This window comes from Nematolebias whitei, chromosome 15 (assembly GCF_014905685.2).
Source record: "Nematolebias whitei isolate Nwh7 chromosome 15, NemWhi1, whole genome shotgun sequence".
Taxonomy (NCBI): Eukaryota; Metazoa; Chordata; class Actinopteri; order Cyprinodontiformes; family Rivulidae; genus Nematolebias; species Nematolebias whitei.
Genome location: NC_056512.1, coordinates 18813409 through 18828549, shown reverse-complemented (window position 1 = coordinate 18828549; position 15141 = coordinate 18813409). Strand labels below are relative to the sequence as shown.

At 41.9% G+C, this 15141-nt stretch overlaps 1 protein-coding gene across 1 annotated transcript in view; it reads right to left on the bottom strand.

The window, feature by feature from the left end:
- Positions 1-15141, bottom strand: part of LOC119422089 (serine/threonine-protein kinase N1) — a 36173-nt gene that overhangs the window by 8739 nt on the left and 12293 nt on the right. Inside the window, exons 3-13 of the mRNA XM_037689436.1 lie at positions 14460-14599; positions 14261-14369; positions 11925-12076; positions 11557-11770; positions 11297-11488; positions 8648-8757; positions 8338-8481; positions 5116-5191; positions 4493-4634; positions 1079-1169; positions 535-632 (exon numbers count right to left, since the gene is read on the bottom strand). Of these exons, the coding sequence (XP_037545364.1) occupies positions 535-632; positions 1079-1169; positions 4493-4634; positions 5116-5191; positions 8338-8481; positions 8648-8757; positions 11297-11488; positions 11557-11770; positions 11925-12076; positions 14261-14369; positions 14460-14599 (1468 nt within the window). The remainder of the gene's footprint in view (positions 1-534; positions 633-1078; positions 1170-4492; positions 4635-5115; positions 5192-8337; positions 8482-8647; positions 8758-11296; positions 11489-11556; positions 11771-11924; positions 12077-14260; positions 14370-14459; positions 14600-15141) is intronic.

The following is a 15141-nucleotide window of genomic DNA, read 5'->3' as shown; positions in this document are numbered from 1 at the left end:
CCCTCTTCTCCGCTGCAGAGCGGCGGTCTGACACACTGCAGCAAGAGGAAGCTTCTCCTGCAGCTGTGGGCTGCACACGGGTGCAGCAGGTGCTAAATAATTTTAAATAATTTATTTTAAGTCAAAATTCCATGCCGATCGTGCGGCTTATCCATCAATCAGCCAATTGTGTGTCATGTCCAATCTTCTTTTGAAAAACAACAATAGAGTGAGTCCATGAAAAACGAACCACGAACTAGTGAGGGACTACTGTAGCTACAATTGTTACAAAAACCTCTTTAAGTATGGATGGGGATGCAAACACAGCAAAAATAATAAGAATCGGAACTGATGATCTGGTTTCATGACTTGTTACTGATCAGCATCGGCCCATATTGAGGGTCTGAGTAAAGGTGTGGGAGGAGGGGGGTGTCCTGATTTCACCCTGAGATGGACGTCTCGTGTGTGTGTGTGTGTGCGCGTGTGTGCGTGTGTGTGCGTGTGTGTGTGTGTGTGTGTGTGTGTGTGTAGGTGAGCAAAGGCAGGTCTGTTTACCTGCGTGAAGAGTTTCGTGACTGCACTTTGGTTGGCTGCTCGTGAGCGGAGACATCTGGTGTGGATGGAGGCTCGATGAGCGGCGTCTGTTCCTGAGACTGACAAACACACACACACACACACACACAAACACACACACACACACACACACACACACACACCTGTAAAAACAGCTGATTCCCAGCTCCTCCCCTCTTCATCCTGACTGTTAATTAGTTGTCTGAAACACATGAGTGTAATTAATCCTATAATACTTCAGCCTCACTGAACGCACCATCTGCCACCGACACCACCCCCACGACTCTTTTTGTCCAGATGATGCTCAACAAAATAACCTCGACAAATGAACAGAATTATTAAGACTGGAGAACACAAAAAGCTCTAAAATAATCATATCTGTTCTTCTGTCATGTAACATTTATTGTAAATTAAAGACAACAACGGTAGTTGAGTTTTAATTGCACTCCTCTCTTCTCTTTCTCTACATTACGTTGATGCAAGCTGTCCCTCTCCTGCCCTGTGTCTCACAGACACCCTCACTCACCGAGGGGGAGGGAGAATCCACCACGTCCCTGTGGACCTCGGCTTTGGGTGACGAGTCGCTGTCCACACTCAGCTTCTCCACGGAGATTTCTCTGCAGAGCAGGAGACAAAGGTCAGGTATGACAGAGCAGATATAAACATGTATGTATAACATGTTTAGAAACATGTTTATAAACATGTAGCTGCTGAAACGTTCCGCCTCAGAAGTCAGAACTTAGATCCAGAGGAGACGATGGATCCAAGTTTATTGGATATGTATTACAACACTACAAGGATTCTGTCTGCATGGATAAATCAGCCTGCTATGCTAATTTAATTGGCACAAGTAATGGGAACACCAGAACATTGTTTTCTATTATTAACACCATTCTACGACCTCCAGATACTCTCCCATCACACACCAGGGATTATTACAGTAAATTTATGGACTTTTTAATACTAAAATTGAAACCATCCATCAGGAATCGTCCATGTTGGAATCCACTTCCTCTGGTTTTCATTCTTATAACCCCACTACGACACCCATCTCCAGTTTTCAACTCCCTTCTCTGTCAGAAGTTTGCAGTCTCATCTCTAAATCCAAATCTTCTACCTGTCAGCTTGATCCACTTCCTACACACTTAGTTAAAGCCTGTCTACCTTCTCTATCTACTCTAATAACTAAGATTATTCATTTATCTCTCTCTTCTGGTTTTGTCCCACCATCGCTCAAAACTGCTGCAATAACTCCAATTCTTAAAAATCCAGGTGCTGATCCAACTGGCTTAAATAACTTCAGACCAATTTCTAACTTACCCTTCATTTCCAAATACTAGAAAAAACAGTTGCAGCCCAGGTTCACAGTCATCTTTCTGATAATAATCTGTTTGAAGAACTTCAGTCAGGTTTCCGCCCCCTCCACAGCACCAAGAAAGCTTTGATTAAAATCACCAATGATCTCCTGGTTGCTGCCGACGCTGGACTTTTATCACTTCTCATTCTCCTTGACCTGAGTGCAGCATTTGATACCATTTCACACAATATTCTTCTCGATAGATTACGTTTCATTGTTTTTTTTGGCATTGCTATAAATTGGTTTCAATCTTATCTCTCTGACCATCAGCACTTTGTCCAACTAAAGAACTTCAAGTCACAGTCCTCCATAGTTACTTCAGGTGTACCCCAGGGTTCTGTTCTTGGTCCGCTCCTGTTTATCATTTATCTTCTTCCACTTAGTATCCATCCATCTATCCATTATCTTTTACCCGCTTCTTCCATTTTGGGTCACGGGGGTCGCCGGTGCCCATGTCCGGCAATCATTGTGTGAGGGGCGGGGTACACCCTGGACGGGTCGCAAGTCCATCACAGGGACACTTGGCCTTATCTTTAAAAAAATTGGTATTAATTTTCACTGCTATGCGGATGACACCCAGCTCTACCTCTCCACCAAGCCCAACACCACCCTTCCACCATCCTTCCTTTCAGACTGCCTCTGTGAAATCAAATTATGGTTTAATCAGAACTTTCTTAAACTGAACTCAAATAAAACAGAATTCCTCCTTGTTGGCACCAATTCTACTTCCTATCCAAATGTAATAGTTTCACAATTAAAGTTGATGATTCCACAGTTTCTCCCTCCCCTACAGCTAAGAGTCTAGGTGTCATCCTTGATAGCACATTATCTTTTGAATCTCATGTCAATATTACTCGGTCTGCATATTTTCATCTTCGGAACATCAACCGTCTCCGTTCATTTCTTACCCCCACCAGCACAGCTACCCTTATCAATGCTCTAGTCACCTTTCGACTAGACTACTGTACCTCCCTCCTCTCAGATCTTCCTCTCAAAATCATCCATAAACTTCAGCTTGTTCAAAACACAGCTGCCCGGATCATCACTAGAACTACATCGAAGGAACACATCACCCCTATCCTTAAACATCTTCACTGGTTACCATAAAATATTGCATCAACTTTAAGATTCTCCTCCTCATTTTCAAAACTCTCCATAACTTGGCACTCTGTCCCTCACTGATCTTCTTTGCTATTACACACCCGCCCGAAGTCTTGGCTTCTCCCTATCCATCTCTCTTGTTACACCTCCTGCCTGCTTAACAACCATGGGATCCACAGCCTTCTCCTGCAAAGCCCCTCGTCTCTGGAACTCTCTTCCACAGCACATCCGTAATTCTGCCTCTCTGCCCTCATTTAAATCTAACCTTAAAACTCACTTTTTCAAACTTGTGGAACAAACCAGTTATGTTGGTGCTAAGATGGTCCTAGCACCAACATAACCGCTTCGTTCCACTTTAGAGTAAGCTGTTTGGGGGAAGAATCAGTTTTGTTGTGTGTTTCCTTGACTGATGAAGCTGTTCAGATAGAAGGTGAAACATTTCAGCAAAAAAATAAACTATACAGATGACCTGACTGAAAATTGTTGGATTGTATACCTGGATTATTGAGCAGGAACTTTTTTTTTGGTACCTTATTGTATTTATGTGACACTATTTTAGAACCTTTATAAATGACTGTAAATTTGATTGTTAATAAATAAATTTTGACAGCTGTGGTCTTTATTTCTTCTCTACAGCACTTCCTGCAGGAACATCAAATATTTCTGAGGACAAAACTCTGTAATGTGAAACTGACGGAGGAGGAAAGGGTTAAAACAGTATTTACATGAACCACTAGGATATCTTAGAGGTTGGAGCCATTTCAAGTTCTGTTTTGGACTTTGCATCATTTGGACTTTGTGTCAGCACGTCCATCAAATCAGAAGAAAAGGAGGCTATCTACAACAGGTAAGATACTGATAACTTTGACAGAACCTCACTTCAAAGTGGCTAAACGATGTCGCTAAAGCTAAATCAAGTCTGTGTTGTAACGTAGCAGTAGAAAAGGCAGAGATGAAAACACTGAGCTGCGTTCATCAGAAAAGATGGTGGAATTAATGATTTCTAGTTTTTAGAGTAGCTTTTTTTCAGTAGTTACATTGTAAGCTGGTTTAATTTGACCCATAAACATGTTCAAGTTTAGGAAAATCACATCCGGCATGAAAGATGGGCGATCGTGTAACTGCTTGTGTCTGTGTGTTCATTTGTTTGTTAGCAAAATATTTTGTATCTCATGAACCAGGAAATGGATTTAAAATAAATTCTCAGAAAGTAATCATTGAATGCACTTCTACAACTGATTAACAGAGCGAACAAGATGGCCGCCACAGCTGATCAATTTGATTAAACATAAAGATGGCTGTAAGAGCCAGTCTTACAGATAATGAAGGTGGTAGTAGCTGAGAGTCATCCCCAACACATACTCTGAGCGCTAACAGGTGGCGTCGTTTAAATCTTTGGCGCGCAGGACGGCGGGTGATGTGCGTTCCTTTATGCAACTATTAAATTTAATTCTTTAAACTTCAGGTAAATAATTTACTCACCCTGCGGTGTTTGTGGGTGTGCTGCCGGAGAAGCTGGGCGTGTACGCGGGCGTGTTGCTTCCACTGGGGATGGCGTTCCTCAGCAGGCGGACCCAGGTGGCGATGTCTACGTTCATCTGACGGGCACGCAGGAAAGCTTTACCTGAACGCACACACACACGTTTGGGTTTACACACTGAAGACGCAAACAATTGATGAATTTGACAAAACTAACTTTAAAGTTGTTGATAAACTGCTTTAATCAGGTTGTGAAGAATTTAAATCAAATAAACTCCACAAATACTTGTGTAAGGGATAATTCTGGTTTATTTTATTTGCTATAACACGTACATTTAGTTTTAATTTGGTGTCCCAGGCCCAATTAATTAATTTTTTCTGTATTATCATAAGTGTGTTATTTTTTCCATTAATTTTACTCTCATTGATGTTCTTGTTAAGCTCTTTGATGACAGCTTCTGTTTTAAATGTGCTCTATAAATAAAGTTGACTTGTTTAAAGTGCTGCTCCTTTCCTACCAGTAGATGGCGCTGTAACAGCTGTAACGCAGCACTGACGCACATTCAAGGCCTGGATTTGAACCCTCAACACAAAGGTTGGGTTTCAGTGAGCTCACAAGAACGTACCGTGTTGTTTAGAGAAGACCTTCTTCTGCCTCTGGAGTCTACGACCTCTCTCGATCACGGGGTTGAAGAAGGTCACCTAGCACAGAAACATTTACATATTACCACCCTTGCAAAGAGACATTTCGTCATGTTTTAAATATAAACTCAGTGTACTGTGCAAAAGTCATGGCTCATCTCATTTCTTGTATTTTCCTTCCAAGCAGCCAGACTTTATCATTTAAAGTGCTCCTGATCAATAATTATGAAGATCTTGGCTGCGTTTTCACTCATTTACCGTTCAGTACGTAATCATTTTTTTGTTAAGCTACCTCGCCTCTAAACATGAATCATTCAGACACAAAATTTTAAACTCAGACCATGAACTAATGTTGTGTCAGAACAGCAATTTCAAAATAAATTCATATTAACCAGGGACTTTGTTATCAGCAGTCTGTCACAGAAACACCATTTGTTCCCATTTCTTTGGTTGAATCTATAAAACCTCCAACGACAACACACTTTGACATATATCGCAGCATTTTAGCAACAATAAAGTGGTTCCTAAACAGCTGTTAGCTGGAAACATGGCATTGAGTCAACGATCAAATGAAAGATGAAAACTCTGAGGTCTTTTCCGGATTTTTTTCATTTATTTTCTTGGATAGTCATCCTGACACTCGTTTTGTCGTCCACTTGTCCACTTTCAACTTCTCCAGAATTAACATGACACGAACGGTAAGATCGCTTCATCCACGTGGAAATGTAACCTAGGGTGAGATAACCTCCGACAAACAAACAAGATCACTGTAATGGTGGAGGTAGAGAAGCTCACAACATTACCTGAGACATTTAGTGAAGCATTTCTGCCTTTTCAGCCAACATTAAGGAAAAGAAGACTGGAGAAAAAATTCAAAGCTACTAATAACAAAATAGTTCCTGAAGTAGATGTTTTCATGCCACAGGGCAATAATTCAAAGTTAAGTTCAGTATGTAAGAGTGTAAACTTTACATTACAGTAGTCCCTCGCTACTTCGCAGTTCGTTTATCGCAGTTTTTCAAAATAAGATTGGACATGACACACAAATGGCTGATTGATGGATGAGCCGCACGATCGGCATGAAATTTTTATTTAAAATAAATTATTTAGCACTTACTGCACCTTTGTGCAGCCCACACTGCAGGATAAACTTCCTGCTGCAGCTGATCAGCTGATCTCCGTGCGGAGCGGAGAAGGGGGCGTGGCCAAGAGCGCTTGCAGGTGGCAAAGATCAAAGGAGGCAGAGAGCTGAAATCATGACGTGCTGTTCTCTTTTAGAGCTTTAGAGTTTAGAAACATTGTTTAGAATATTGCAAGTGTGTAGGAAGAGTTTAAACCACTTTAATAAATATATACTGTATAAAATAAACTACTACTTGTACTACTAGTCCTACTTTGCGGTTTTTCACTTATCGCGGGGCTACAAGGTACGAATCTCCCGCGATAAACGAGGGACTACTGTACACAACTTAATAAACACTTGTACAAAATCTTTTTTTTAAAAGTCAGCTAAAATCGGTTACAGACGAACAAGTGGTACTTCCTGTTCATCGCTGTTGTGTTCAGCTGCTCAAGAGGCCGCACACCCGCCTTTATCCATTACATTTTTCCAGACTCGGTTGAGGTTTTGGAAATGGAATAAACTGTATTCCATCCTTTAAACGCTCAGGGTAATACATGTTTTTACCACTTGGTGGTCTCCAGCATCTTCTTCTACGCTGTGGTGTGCTGTGGCAGCAGGATGAAAACAGCTGATGCCAACAGATTTGATAAACTCATCGAGAGCTGGCTCGGTTCTGGGAGTGACCTGCAGTCTCTGACAGAGGTGTCTGAGCAGAGGATGCTGAGGAAACTGATCCAGATCCTGAACAACACGTCACACCTCCTGCATGACACCCTGGACTCTAACCACAAACCTTCAGTCGTAGATTCTGTTATTTTTTATATCTTATGTGATCCCTTGTGTATGTTCCTTTGTACTGAAACTCTGGCACAACAATTTCCTGCAGGTTCAATAAAGTTCTTATCTTATTTTAAATTATGATAGCTAGTTGGTCAGTTGCTGACAAGCCTACTGGACTGAATGACAGATGGAGTCGTGTCAATTGCCACCTTAATGTGTTTCAACAGAAAACCTTGGCCAAACAAAGAAACCTGGGCACCCCCCTCAAGCCAGGCCTGGGGTGAGAGCTCATTGGGGAGCACCTGGTGGGTGCTGGGGCTTGGCTTAGGTGAGGAGCTTCATCATCCAGGGGGGACCGCAGAGTGGAGCTGCTGCCTCTCTGAATTAAAATAGTCACCTGAGGTGGTCTGGGCATCTGATCAGGATGACACCTACCGAGTGCTGCTACATGAAGGTGTTTTAGTCCATCCCAGAACTCTCTAGACTCTGAGTTATTTAAGACTAATTCTCAAGATGCCTCAGTCAGAGGCTGCGACGTGTTCTGGCTGCCCGGTCCAATTCAGAAGACACACCGAGGCAGCGAGGGGGGCTGAGACAGCCCACCTCTGATGTGCCTCTTTGCCTCCAATCGAGGTCGTAACAGTGCCGGGCTGGCTGACATGTGAAGGAAAAAACAACCTGTGGAGCTGCGGCTCAGTCATGTGATGAACTCATGCCATTAGTTGTGACCACCTGCTTCTGGATTAAACATCAACAGATTATCAGGGAATATTGATGATGATGATGCACAGCAACATTATAGTTAGTTTAAACCACAAACGGGATCTCTACAGTGAGTTAATTCATTAAGTTTAGTAAATGACATTTAATGCTCTGATTCAGTCCAGTGGAGTTCTGCTCGGCCCACTTCATTTACAAAGTATATGTGAGCGGGACGTGGCCGGCTTCATCGCTGATTTATGAAGGGCTAGAGGGAGCACAAAGACAGACTGGTCTGTGCGGCCATTTTGTGGAACTGCCTCATGAATGTCTGGGAACACCTTGAGAGGACGGATGGACTTCTCCTTTTATAATCAGACACAGCTCAATATGGTGCCACGGTCAAATACAAGAACTGGACAAAAACATCAAAGGAAAAGTAGCCAAAGTCTAAAGAAAGACTGTGCAGGACCTTCAGAAAGCCTGAAGTACTGATCAGGATGACTTTGACTATTTGGATGCAAAGTACTTAAAATAAAAGGTGAAATTAAACTTTTACCCTGTAATGTGTGTATTAATACTCTGTATCCACTGAGTTCAGTACCTCAGCCAGGAGCAGCCCCTGCGGCTCCAGTTCCAGCTGGACCTGATGTCTTTGGTTGTCCAGGAACTCCTCCAGCTTCAGGTACTTCAGGGCGCACAGGGAGCGGTAATCTCTCCAGTACACGGCGATCTCCATCTCCCGGGACTGAAGCCAACACACGGCAGGAACATCACTTAAACATTTACAAACTCACTTTGATGACGTTTAAAACTGCAGCTCTGTCCAGAACTTTAGCTTAACATCTTCGTCTTAAACATGGAGTCGGTTGTTTACTCGGGGTTTTAGTTTCTCAGAGTGTGTCGTGTCTTACCCGCTCCAGCTCCACGGTGAAGGTTTGGTCCCAGGCCTGTTCTCCTACTGTTCTCCAGGCGGTCTGTCCCACCACGGTGTTCTCCAGCTTCAGCACTGTGCACACCTCCACTGTCAAACAGCAACACAAACACGACTCCCGCAGCTGCTTGAACCACATTGTGAGCATGAAGGAGACGATCGTGGCTGGAGGAACAAACCGAGTCCGATAAAACTGTTTCAAAGCTGGAAGAACATTTTGAAGTGGGGTTCTGTGAAAAAGTTATGACTAATTAACATCTTACCTGTTGTAGATAGCTCTTTGAATGACCTCAGTTTGGATCATTTCTGAACTATAAACCGCTACTTTTTTCCACACGATTTGAACCCGCAGTTTAAACAACGCTGCAGCTAATTTATGGATTTTTTTAATTTATTTTTTGACGGGCTAACGAGCTTCATGATGCAAAAACATTTAGCCTCGTCACACCCAGGCGCTCACATAGCTGCCCAATACTTGTCTTTCTTGGGGAGTGGGTCCTCATGACTCAATGAGACCACCTGTATAAATAAAGGTTTAAAAAAATTAAAAAATAAAAGTGACCAATGAAATGATCAAACAGGTCACAGTGGATCAATAAAACTTGGTTTCACTGGTCCACTGGGGAGGAGGGGAAACTCTCCTCCCCGTTCTCTCCTCCTCTCCCCCTCCCTGTGTGAGTTCCCCCCTCGTTGTACACAACAAAGTATTTGCAGCCACTCGAAATAAGTTTGAATCGTAAATCAAATCTGGAATTTGCCTCGAGACGAAAGTGCCGTTGACAGCGACAACGAAAGAGACTGAGGACGTGTGTGAAGTTTTTCTGTTCAATTCTGACACTGAAGAAGACTTTAGTGGTTTTAGAGCACAGGAAGAAGATGAAGGTAGTGATCAATGACGTCCTGGTAGGGTACTGTATTTTACTTTATTTTTGAACCAGCCATGTTTCAGGCACTGTTAAACAAAACATTTACTGTTTTACTTATTTGTGAATGTTACTCTAAATCTTTCTGTGTAAATATCTCGTTACAACATGGACACCCAGGACTTATACACAATCATGACTTATATATGTACTTTTAAAAAAAAACTTATTTAGTGGGTGCAACTTATATTCAGTTGTGCTCAATAATCCGGAAATTACGGTAGTTGAATTCTGATTGCACTGATGAGCTAACGGCTAGTCAGAGCGAGGCCCAAACCAAAGAGGATTGCTGTTGTCTTAAATCAACTCTGATCTCCAGAATTTCATGGCAGCTCACGTTCAAACCTTTACATCACCGTCAATATTGCCATACATGAGAAATTTGTTATTCCATATAGATATAGTGGCGGCAGCAGCTAGCTGTAGCACCTTTTGCAACAATACATCATCTCCTCCAAAATAACCATGTTGTATGAAACGGACAACGATGAAATGGTATTTAAATTCTGAAGATTGGCGTTTTAGGAAAACAAAAATAAACGTGGAAGAGTTTTCACAGAGACGAGACATTAGCTCGTCAATACCCTATGAGTTTTCCTTTGATACATAATTTTAATTTGTTGAACAAAATAGCTTTAAAAAATCCTAAACACTGAATTAAAATAATTACGACATTTTGGGCTCAAACTGAACTGTACTAGAAGGACTAGGTGAGAGTACATTATAACAAAAATTGGTCAGTTTCAAATTGGACAAACGTTTAAGTTGTCCTCTCTTTAAGACAAATTAATCCGAGTATTTCAGTTGTCTCTCTGTGCTCTTAGTTTTTGTTACCTGTTTTAGGACCTTTACTTCACCAGTAGTCCTTATGAGGATCAAAGCCCAGTTCTAATGATGGAACATAATTTTTGTATTAGGGATTTAGGGTTCGTTTATTATATTTCTTTTGGACCATTTAAATATCAAATTTCTTTTTCACTTTTTGGTACTTTATCTTGTACCTTTTATTGCATGATTTAGTATTTCTTTTTTTTTTTTTTTAGTGAGTCGAATCTTTTCTTCTCATCCTGAACATTTCATCGCATTGTTGACCTTGTGTTAATCTGCGTATGACAAATAAACAATAAACAAAAAACAAAACAAGTTAGGAATGAACTGGTAATGGTTCCTTATAAAGTAGAGACGGGCACTGGCGTCAGAAGCATTTGAAATTGGGGGGGGGGGGGGCGCACACTGGTGGGAGGTGTCTGGGGGTCCCCCCCCCCATAACATTTTTAATAAAGTAGATGCCATTTCCTGCATTCTGGTGTATTTTAACAGGTTGGTAATCATCTACATTTACCAACATAAGTAAACACTTGATTCAATAACTATTTTAGAGAGAGCAGCACAACAAGAAGTAACCTGACCAACAGCTCTCCTTGTGTGAACAGAGCATGCTCCGTTTCTCTCATGCATCCTAACCCACCCCAACCCTGATCAACAACTGGCATATCGCTAAGCTAGCGGCGTGCAATACAGACGAGAGTACAGTAATGAATGGAAGTCAATACAATGCTATTAATAATAGAAAAACCAATGTGTGTGTGTGCGTGTGTGTTATATCTTTGTACTCGCTCCGTTATGTTGGATTTTTTTAAATTACAATCCAGTCTCAAAGCATGACCACTAAAGGCCATCTGAAGGCAAACAGCAGGGAGTCTTACGGGTCAGCTCGTCGGTCTTGAAGGGGATCTTGAGGCTCATGCTGCTGGGGCTGCGGCCATAGCGATTGGTCAGTTTGAAGGAGCGCCCGTCTGCTGGAGAGAAAGCAGGAAGAACCACGGGGGTCCCTCTGCTCCGTCCTGGAACGACCTCCAGCAGACCCACACAGCCGAGGAGACGAACCTGGAGTGTACCTGGAAAAAGACAAATACTTAAAAAACAGAAATGATGATAAATCAGTCTAACCGGAGCCATCTTGTACCTGTGAGCGGTGATGGTTTGCTCAGTGTGCTGTACTGGTTGTGGACATACGGCGTGCTGTGGCGGGCGCTGAAAGCCGAGGAGGAGGCCAGAACCAGCTCCTCTTTGATCAGACAGGCCTTGGGATGATCCTCCGGCAGCTCCTGTAGCCTCTGCTCCAGAGAGCACCGGATCAGGTCCAGACGCTGGGATGACTCACTCAGACCACACTGAGCCTGCACAGACAAGGCGTTACCATCAACTTGGTGATCAAACTCATTAGTTTTGATAATTTGGTTCAATTTTAGTTATCAAGTCTTTTTGATAAAGAGCGAAAGAGAAGAATCAAAGATGTTTAATGCATCTTCATTTGAGACAGACTCGTCTGACCTCGGCGATGGCCTTCTTGTCCTGGACCTTCCCCGCGCCCAGCAGTCGCAGCATGTTCTTGGCTCCCTCAGCCATGGCGTGCTCCACGCGGTAGTGATGCCAAAGTTCCTCCACGCGCAGCTCCACCCCACACAGATCCGGATTACCTGGGCCTAAAGGTGTGAGGTTTAGTCAACAACATATGGCCAACAGGAGCAACATGCAGGGAGGATATCTGGCTGCAGAAACAAGAAAACAAAAGGTGCAAAAAGTACTAAAAATAAACTAATAAAGGATTTTAAAGCTCAAATGTGGCTGGAGGAGGAAACTGAGTGCATGCTGGGGTAATGGCTGTTTTGAATTATACTTTGTACATTAAACACCATATTATCACATATATATATTTTTAAGTACCCTGTGCAAACAGACAATCTGTTGTAAAGCTAAGTTTCTACAGAAGCCCAGGATGGACAAAAATAAATAAATGTTAGCAGCAGCCAGAATCTCATTTGGACAAGTGAGGTAAGACGTGATGATTTTATTAAAGACTTGTTTTTTTGCAGCCAATGTCAAAATATCACAACATTAGCTTTAATCCAATCAATATTGTTACAATAAAATGTGTCGTTATTTATTATTTCATGCTACCAGAGTTTCCTCAGTGGCCTTTGGTGCTGAGCTGGAAGAGTTGTTGGTGACGATGAATGCAGTGTAGCTGAATATGAATTAAAACCGAAAAGTAAATCCATATTTTACAATAGTTTCTAATCACTGTAACTTTAAAGACAGAGATAATTTTCAGATGAGTTCTATTTGGATGAGAGGAAAAGAACAGGACAAGCTCAAAACTAGCTGATAAAAAAACCCTGCACGTATTTATACATTTTAAAGAATTGTTTAGAAATACAACATTAATCATTTTGCTCCCACTCGCCACTTTATGTGAAAATAAAAAGCTGTTTAAAACCTATTTATCATCAAAAAGCTTGTCTGTGCGAGTCTGTTAGCAAAATATCTCATGAATCAGGGGCCCAATTTAAAACATATATACAGTATTCCCTCGTTTATCGCAGGGGAGCCGTACCGTGATAAGGGAAAAACCGCGAAGTAGAAATAGTAGTACAAATAGTAAGTAGTAGTTTATTTTAGTATATATATATATATATATATATATACAGAAAGATATAAAGGTGTTTTAAACCTTTCCCACACTATTGCAATGTTCTAAACAATGTTTCTAAACACTCTAAAAGAGCACAGAATGTCATGATTTCAGCTCCCTGCCTCCGCTGCTCTCAGCCACCTGCAAGCGCTCTTGGCCACGCCCACTTCTCTGCTCTATACTGTGAACAGATGAGCAGCTGCAGCAGGAAGTTTATCCTGCAGTGTGGGCTGCACAGATGTGCAGGAAGTGCTAAATAATTTAAAATAATTCATTTTATGAAAAAATGCCATGCCGATCGTGCAGCTCATCCATCAATCAGCCAATTGTGTCTCATGTCCTAGTCTTATTTTGAAAAACCGCGATAAAGCGAGTCTATGATAAATGAACCGATAAGTAAGGCTCAATGGGATTAACCTGTATAAATAAAGGTTGAATGAAAGTAGCGAGGGACTACTGCATTTATATTTTGGATGCACACAACTGACTAACTTTTGGAGTCAGCCTGATTCAAGATGGCTGCCACAGTCAATCAACCTGAAATGTTTTTTACTCAGTCTGTTTTAAGACACTGACCTTCAATTTCATGTGGTGGTAGCTGAGAGGCCTCCTCAACACATACTCTATGAGCTAACATCACTGGAGATAACGTTGGATTAAAGATTGAACTCAAACGGCATCATGTCAGCAACAGATCTTAGTTTGAACACGGTGGAATGAACGGCAGCGGGTGATATGCATTCCTTCATTTAGAAGTACGTTTAAAAACCAGGAAGTTCAGCTGGTAAATAAAACAATGCTGATTTGTTTTTATTTATCACGTGTTTCACATTTAAATTCTTTCATGCAGGTTTTTTTTAAATCACAGATGTAGAAATATAGAATCAGCCGAACTCTTCTGATCATATTTGTGTGTCCGCCCCGTGTTTGTTCTCTCTCTGTCCTTCCAGCCCCCACTTCTGCTAAACAAGGCATGGCTTTTAGCTGTTGGCCAACATCAAGGGGATGCAGGAACATCAATAAGTGAGGGCAGTAATGGACAGCGCGCATGTGAGTGTGCGAGCTTGACACTGGACGACTTTACGCTGTGAAGTTCTAAAGGGAGAGCGGATCGATTACATCATCAAATATGCAGCGTTGGTGAGCTCAAAGGTCGACAGGTGGGAGGAAAGAGGATAAAACAAAAAGCAGATACTTTGATTGTCGTCCGCCTGCATGGCCTTTCGGATCTGCATGCGGATGATGTCGATCTTTGTCTTGCTGTCCTGCAGCATCTGCTGAGCCGTCTGAAGGAGCTTCTTGTCCTGCCAAGCATTTTAAAAACAGAACATTTAAAAGTGCACAAGAAGAACGTGTGTCTGACTTACGGCTGAGGGTGTGTGTCAGTGACTGACCTTGGTTCCACCATTGGCATAGATTGGGATCATGTTCTCCGCTCCCTGCTTGACCTTCAGCTCGATGTTCAGCTGCCGCTCCAAGGCTGCGATTCGGTGCTGATTGGTCCGACTGACTGAGCCTGGAGACTTGGTGGTGTCTGAGCAACAACAAAGAAATTAATTCAATGAAGAAACCGAAAATAGAAGAAGTTAGGTTACTGTTGATGTGCCTGTTCATAACATTAAAGCTGCACTCTGGTGGAAAAATAAAGGTCATAAAAGAGATTTTTACTTTTTCTTAGCCCATAAAGTTCAACCTATAATAACTACAGTGGCTTGGAGAAGTATTCACCCCCTTTGTGTTTTGTTGCCTTAAAAACTGGAATTAATTTTTTTTTTTAATTTAAATGGAAAATATGAGCATGCATTACAAGACCCCACTCAAAAACGTCAATCCTTTGTAAGGCCACCTTCTCTTTTGGTTTGTCTCCATGAGTGTGGTGCATGCTTAGTCAGAGTAAGAGTCAGAGTCAGAGTCAGAGTTTCTTTATTGTCATTCGCACCTCTTGTGGTACATGTGGTGGAGCGAAATTATGTACACAAGGTCCCAGTTACATCCAACAATAAAATGTATAAGAAAAAACAGCAATAACATCTAAGATATGAACTAAGAAAAACATAAACAAAATATACACTAAGC